Source organism: Hevea brasiliensis, chromosome 3, assembly GCF_030052815.1.
Source record: "Hevea brasiliensis isolate MT/VB/25A 57/8 chromosome 3, ASM3005281v1, whole genome shotgun sequence".
Taxonomy (NCBI): domain Eukaryota; kingdom Viridiplantae; phylum Streptophyta; class Magnoliopsida; order Malpighiales; family Euphorbiaceae; genus Hevea; species Hevea brasiliensis.
In genome coordinates this window covers 95370770-95378349 of record NC_079495.1, presented here as the reverse complement: position 1 = coordinate 95378349, position 7580 = coordinate 95370770, and the positions used below count along the sequence as shown (strand labels likewise).

Here is a 7580-nt window from a genome sequence, read left to right as displayed (position 1 = left end):
TGGGTTAAGTGGTCTTCATGAAAAGTATAGCTCTATGTCTAAAATTTCCATGGGTGAAATGTTAGGTCATTTGGACCAATATAGAGAGAGTTACTGTTCATTTGGTCATTTTCTGGGTTGGCAGTTTCAGTGACCCAACTTGTGCTAACAATTTGAATTGGTTAAAGGCCAAACTGGGTTAAGTAGTCTTCATGAAAAGTGTAGCCCTATGTCTAAACTTTCCATGGGTAAAATGTTAGGTCATTTGGACCAGTATAGAGAGAGTTATGACCAAATGAACAGTTCATTTGGTCATTTTCTGGGTTGGCAGTTTCAGTGACCCAAATTGTGCTAAGAATTTGAATTGGTTAAAGGCAAAACTGGGTTAAGTGGTCTTCATGAAAAGTGTAGCCCTATGTCTAAACTTTCCATGAGTAAAATTTTAGATCATTTAGACTAGTATACAGAGAGTTATGACCAAATGAACACGTACTGTTCATTTGGTCATTTTCTGGGTTGGGTGCAGGGAAATCCGAATTTGGACAGTATTTAGCTCAAGTTTTGGACAGAATTTGGGCATGGTTTCTTCATGGAAAATGGGCTATTTTGGGTCTAGTTTCACCTCCAATTGGCCTCATTCCAATTGGGATCACACAATTTTATTTATGGCCTAAAATGTACACTACCCTCAACAAACACAACCTGTAGAAAATTAACACTTCCAAAACTCAATCTCCTCCAACTTCCTTACTTCAATTTGCATGCAATACACTTTTATAAGCAACAATCTCATCCCAATAGGTCAATTTCAACATTTTACACAAAGTCCTCAATATTTACACAAACCCTAGTTTTCAAAGTTTCAAATTTACACAAACACTACACAATCAAACACCCAAACATTTCAACTAATTACACATTCTCATGGAACCATTTTTCATCACTTAAAAGCAATAAACTTCAAGTTTCATGGCTGCCAAAAATTCAAGGGTTCTTTCCTCCAGATTTTCTTTTTGTTTTAATGGTATTTATGCTTAGCTAAACATGCTTTTCATGTTTAATAAAGAGAAGAAGAGGGATTAGTGCACTAACCTCTTGTGACCCACTTCAAACTTTAATCTTTCTTCTTCTTATGGGTATCTAAAGCTTCCTTATGGTGTGTGCTAAATTTTTTGTGAAGAGGTCTATAGTTTTTGGGGAGGAGAAAGCTTGGAAAATCAAGCTTTAAGAAGAACAAAAATGGAGGGAGAGAGAGCTCCCATGGTGGATGGTTTCCAAGAGAGGGAGAGAGAGAGAAGAGGGAAGAAGAAGATGGAAGCTTGGGGTTGGTGGGGTTTGTCTTCTTGTGTCTATTTATATACTTTTTTTTTTGAATTTTCCTAAGCCTTTTCTTTTCTTTTCTTTTCTTTTCCTTTTTTTTCTTTTCTTTTCTTTTCTCTTCTCATTTTCCTAATCCATTTCATAAATTTTAATTAATGTTAATTATTTTATTCTCAAATTTTTTTTTATTTTGACATTTAGGTCAAAATTCACCTTTGGGGGTGAAATGACCAAAATGCCCTTAGTAGTGCATATTGGGTTATTTTTATTATTTTTGTATCAATTTATAAATTCTCTAAACTTTAATTTATTTTTTTCTCTACATTTTTCCTATATTTTCTTAACATTTATTTCTTCAATTTATGCCTCCTCACTAGAGTCTAGGTATAGTTCCAGACATTTTGACTGTTCGAACAGACATTAGTCGTCGGAATAGTAAAATGTATAGATTACCTACGGTGAGGGCGTTACACTATATATTATTTTCAGGTTAGCTATAACCTACTCAAGTATTCAAATAATTAAATAACATATAACACTAAAAGTTTGTATAAAACTATATCCCTAAATATTAATAATATCACAAAAACCTACTTCATATCGTAACACATGCATGCATGTATACTTACAAAAATAATTTTATCAACTTTCTCTAATAATAAAAACATTTAACACTCAAATATTTCAATATGTTACAAGTAAATAGGTGATCTAACTAACAAAATACATACCTTAAATTTTTAAGAATAAAAAATCGGCACAAACAATTTTTTCCAACTTCACTTGTGCTGTTCAAACTAAGAACCACCTAAATCTTTTTTCCTTCCACAACTGCAGCTCCTCTTGTTGTTGTTGGTCTACCAAGCAAAAACTGTCCCTCAGCTCCACTAATTTTACACCAACAAAAGAGAAAATGAGAAGAAGAGAGCGATGATCAACACTGAAGAAGAAGAGAGATATGAGTTCGGCTTCGTGTGCGGGATAAACTGAGGGTGTGTATATAGAACTCTAAATGCCAATAATATTAGCGTCCCACGTCTCGTCCCTTTCTGCAAGGATTTGCTGTGTGGAGTAACTTGAGCTCTGCACGCCATTGATAATGGTGTTCCAACACCTGCACGCCATTTATAATGGCGTCCCAACAGTGTCCCACGGACTGTCCCGTCCCTCTCTGCAAGATTCGCTGTGTGGAGTGACTTGAGCTCTACACGCCATTTATAACGGCGTCCACTTCGCTTGTGTGGAGTGACTTGAGCTCTGCACGCCATTTATAATGGCGTCCACTTCACCTGACCTAACTACCTGCAGAGATTCGGAGCTGTTGCACTTCGGACGCTTGTATGAATAGCGTCCCACCTCAGGACGTTGGTTTGAATGACGTCCCATCTCCGGACGCTATTTTGAATGGCGTCCCGTCTGTCCAGCCATCCACGTCACCATTTCTCATCTCGTTTCGATAAATTCTGTAATCTATACCCTGTCTTGATAAAATTTATACCTTCACTGTCCTAGTGCGGTAAATTCCCCCGTTATATATATATTTTTGAAAGATGAAAAAGAAAAGTGAAAAAGACAAGAAAATTATAAAAAAGTTAATAATAAAATAATAGGCTTTGATATATATTATATTAACCACAATTAAATATTCTCTTAATGGAATTAACATATCACAGTACTGTAATATTGGTGGTGCAGAAAAGATAAGGGACCACAGTAATGGAAACATCGCTGTTGACTCATACCATAGATACAAGGTATATATTTATTTGACTTTAAATTAAAATTTTATAATTATGAAAACAACAACCACTAAGGCTTTAGGGATATGTTCCTTCTTTTTAAGTTGTGCACTAGCTACTTGCCACTTTTCTAAAAGTAATTGATTTCGTGTTCAGGAAGATGTGGCTATAATGAAGGGCCTAGGTTTTGATGCTTACAGATTGTCCATTTCATGGTCTAGACTGTTTCCGTGTAAGTATTCATCATTCTAGCTTTAGAGAGAGAGCTAGTGTCCTTATTCTTTCTAAAGATTCTCACCTTCCATTAATTTTAATGAAATTTTCCATTTCATGGTCTCTCTCTCTCTCTCTCTCTCTATCTCTCTCTCTCTCTTTAAATTCTACATATTAATTTTAGGTGGCCATCTTAGTGGAGGCATAAATACAAAAGGAACTCATTACTACAACAATCTCATCAATGAACTCTTAGCTAATGGTCAGTTTCTATCCCTTTCTCCCTACCGTCTTTTCTTTATGTTTTCCTTCTCATTTAGGACATTTTTTGTGCACATCCATATAGACTATAGAGTAGTTGGTGGGTAACATTCTATACAATAGATATTAATACATGTAATAATCGACCTTGATGTAACATTAATTATTTATTACTATATCATGAAAGAATCCAACCTTTTGTGACGTTATTCCACTGGGATCTTCCTCAAGCTCTTGACGATGAATATGGTGGTCTTTTAAGCTCCAAAATTGTGTAAGTAACTGATGGGAAATCATATGCATTCAACATATATATCCTCAATTAATTAATTGTTCAATTATTCCATGTATAGGGATGATTTTCGTGATTATGCGGAGTTATGCTTTAAAACCTTTGGTGATAGAGTGAAGCACTGGATAACTTTGAATGAGCCATTAACTGTTGCTGATGATGCTTATGCAACTGGTAAAAAAGCACCTGGGAGATGTTCCGACTGGCTCCCTTATAACTGCACTGGTGGCGATTCAAGTACTGAGCCATATATAGTAGCTCATCATCAACTTCTTGCTCAAGCAGCTGCAGTTCAAGTGTACAAGGACAAGTACCAGGTTCATTTAATCATGCATTTTCTTTTCTTTATTCCCTATTTATTAGAATTTTTTCATTATTTCTTCTTATTATTTTCTTTTCTTTATGCATGTAGATGTCTCAAATGGGTCAAATCGGAATTACTCTAAATTGTCAATGGATTTTACCCTTGACTAACTCAAGTAGAGACTTTAGTGCAGCATCCCGAGCCATTTCTTTCCAATATGATTGGTATATATAAATTTTGCGTTCCTTTTTTCAGTACTTACAGTCAGGAGTATGCTCGAACTAGATTACTGGCATCGAAATTAAATCCCCTTCTTCTAAATGTATGAATTTTGAAGGTTTATGGAACCACTGAAGTCTGGTACGTATCCAGCTGATATGGTTGCTCATGTGGGGAAACGATTACCTAACTTTTCTAAGGAGGAATCGTTAATGGTGAAAGGATCTTTTGATTTCATTGGACTAAACTATTATACTTCAAAATATGGTTTTGATGTTCCTTGCAAAACTGAATACTTAAGCTACACCACTGACTCTTGTGCTCAGTCTACAGGTAAGAAACTCCTTCATTCACGTTTTATTTTTCTTTCCATTGTTAACAAATTTTCTGCCTCCTTCATTTCTGATACAAAGTAATTTGATGCATCAGCCGAGCGAAATGGGATTCCCATTGGTCCTGCGGTATGATTTAATGCACATATAAAACATTACAGCATGTAGATTCAAGTTGTATATTTCATGGGTTGTGGTTTCTCATACTATAAATGAATTTGCAGACAGGATCAGATTGGCTTTATGTGTATCCAAGAGGAATTCTAGATCTTTTGCTCTACACCAAGAACAAGTTTAGTGATCCAATCATTTACATTACTGAGAATGGTACGATATCAAGATCAATCAGCTACAATAATAGGATGTTTTATTATTATCATCATTATTATTTGGTTCATTTAGCTTTGATTGCAATTAATTCGAAACTTCATGATTCTCGAGACGACTTTAGACCATTAAGTTATATGAAATGCTTATTTTAAGAGGACAAATGTGTTTTTGCTTTTACACTCACAAGTTATAATTTATAATTCTTTTTTTCAGGAGTTAGTGAGCTTGATACTGATTGGATAATTTTAGAGGATGACTACAGAATTCGTTACTTCAATGATCATCTTTCATTCGTCCAGAAAGCAATTAAGTGAGTGATACACAATTTTATTTATTTATTTTTTTCCCAGTGACATAAATGTATAATTGGTGTAATGACTCATGAGGATAAAATTAATGATTTCAACAGGAGTGGCGTGAAAATAAAGGGATACTTTGGATGTTGAATACCATACCAAACTTGAGCAATGATCAATATCATCTTCTTTATGACAGCAAATTCTACCACATTTACTAAGCTTCTCCAAAGCATCTCCAAAAAATATTCAAAAGCCATAAAAGCAAGCTTCTCCATTTCTCTCCAACACCTTCCATTTCAAATAAAGATCAAGGTAATCAAGTTGTAGTTCCCATAGGTTATTGTTCAACGCTTTTCGAACCCTATCCGAAGACAAATCACTGCACAATAGCTTGGGCGTGACCAAGAGATCCTTCCTCTCAATCCCTGAATGTATTGTTGCCTTGAGCGCATGTCTGACGTCTTCTTGGACTCCATTGTATCTCTATGCCTTTAACCAGCCTGACTGAATCTTTGGCTTTAGAACCAGACTTACAAATACCCAAACCAATAGTGAGGATGGTGTGGCCACTCAATAGCCTAAATGAATCAATCTTTTGACCAGAGCATGATTAACCTTTTAATATATATCTATCTACACACACACACACACTTTGTTCTATCCTATTTTTCTCATAAAAAAAGAGCATGATTAATTCAAGTTTAAATAAGGATTACTCCCTCTTTAGCTTATCAAGAGAACATAATAGCTTCCCTTTCTATTTCGAGAGAAATGTCAAGTGTGGGTAGGACAGATGTTCCAAACGCAATAAAGTTCAGCATTTTTTTTTTCAATAGGCCTATTTTACTGGTTTTCACCTTTAAATTCTTATTATTTTTTCCTTGTTTTGATACTTTCTTTCCTTTACAGTAGAAACCCAATATCGTAAACATCAAATAAATTACACGAATTAATTAGAGAAAGAAGATAACCCAACAAACGCGATATTTAATTACAGCAAACATGAAACCCAGGAAACACATCAAACATGATCAGAGTTTTCTCATTCTAAGTTTGATATGACCAAAGACAAAAATTACCCAGCAGAAACCCATTAAACATGATTGAAGTTTTCTCATTTTTCACAAACTCAGCGACATGAAATTTTAAAATACCCAACAAGAAAAATCCTTCTAACAAATCCTCAATATTAAACAATGGAGAGTGGAATCAAAGTATTATTCCTAAAATATTTACCTACTGAGTGCTGAATTGAAAACCAAGGAACTTGAGAACGACGGTTATGCTCATGCACGATCGGGAACGGTGACTTGTGATGGCAACAGCACTAGTGGGGTCGTCAGATATGGCAGGAGGCAACAGCTCCTTACTGCCGAGAAGGAGAGGAAGATGTGTGTTGAGGGGAATAAAATAAAATGTAGCCATGAAGATTTGTGATTTTAAGTTTTAAAATCCTAAGTTTCCCGATATATTTCCAACGAATTGATTCGTTGGAAATTACGTCGATTAATCCGTTGCTATTCCTATGAATTGATACCCGTCACTAAACCGTTTGCAAGTCTATCGCTGATTGAAATTTTTTCTAATGGATTAAATCCGTCACAAATTCCATATCTGAAAGCCACTATTTCTTTTGCAGTGTTCGATGAACACTTTGCCTCTTGGGGCACTTTGGAACCATCAAAACTTGAACTTGAAGGTGATTGACTCCTGGAGCTTCTATGAATTATGGTTATAAAGAGGATTTGAGGGTTTTGAGCCCTTACTGAGGAACTCGGCTAGGAATTTGAATAAGATCTGTTCTTGGTACTTTGAAGATCTTCTAATGATCTTCTAGAAAATAAATTTGAATAGCTTGAACACTTCCTACAAGGACTGAGAGCAATTATTCCAATTCTCAAAGGCTTATCTCCTAAAAGTCTATAAATTTATAAGTTTTAATCAAATTTTAATCAACCTAGATCAATTTTAAGATATTATACTTATAACTAATTTCTGATTGACTTAGGGCTATTATGATCATTGAAATAAAAACTGAAAAATTAAAACTATTATAAATCAACCAATGAGCTTTAATTTAATAGTATTAGAGTCATTTTTAAAATTATCAGATTTCGAGATTTAATTCAAAGGAAGCCAATTTTACTAAAAAAATTCAATTAAATTTTTAAAAAATATCATAACAGAATTAATAATGGATAATTCATATATGCTTATTGAAAACTAATAATATATCACTCATGTTTTTAGCAAATTATATTATATGTTGAATATATATCAAACCAAACAAAA

The 7580-nt window shown here is 34.4% G+C and overlaps 1 protein-coding gene across 1 annotated transcript; it reads left to right on the top strand.

Annotated features, from left to right (window-relative positions):
- The first annotated feature begins 2639 nt into the window (after positions 1–2639).
- On the top strand, positions 2640–6599 carry LOC110648188 (beta-glucosidase 16). The gene is made up of 12 exons (XM_058143365.1): positions 2640–2708; positions 2973–3053; positions 3195–3270; positions 3436–3517; positions 3700–3786; positions 3866–4121; positions 4217–4332; positions 4446–4660; positions 4757–4788; positions 4884–4986; positions 5203–5299; positions 5399–6599. Exons 1-12 carry the CDS (start codon positions 2640–2642, stop codon positions 5433–5435), a joined length of 1251 nt encoding a protein of 416 aa, XP_057999348.1. The 3' UTR covers positions 5436–6599.
- Positions 6600–7580: the final 981 nt, after the last annotated feature.

Excerpts from the sequence above, each read along its gene's own strand:
- LOC110648188 (XM_058143365.1), top strand. The coding sequence starts at position 2,640 with ATGAATAGCGTCCCACCTCAGGACGTTGGTTTGAATGACGTCCCATCT. Across the intron at positions 3,054-3,194 it reads ACTCATACCATAGATACAAG|GAAGATGTGGCTATAATGAA; the intron begins GTATATATTTAT and ends TTTCGTGTTCAG. Across the intron at positions 3,787-3,865 it reads CTTTTAAGCTCCAAAATTGT|GGATGATTTTCGTGATTATG; the intron begins GTAAGTAACTGA and ends TTCCATGTATAG.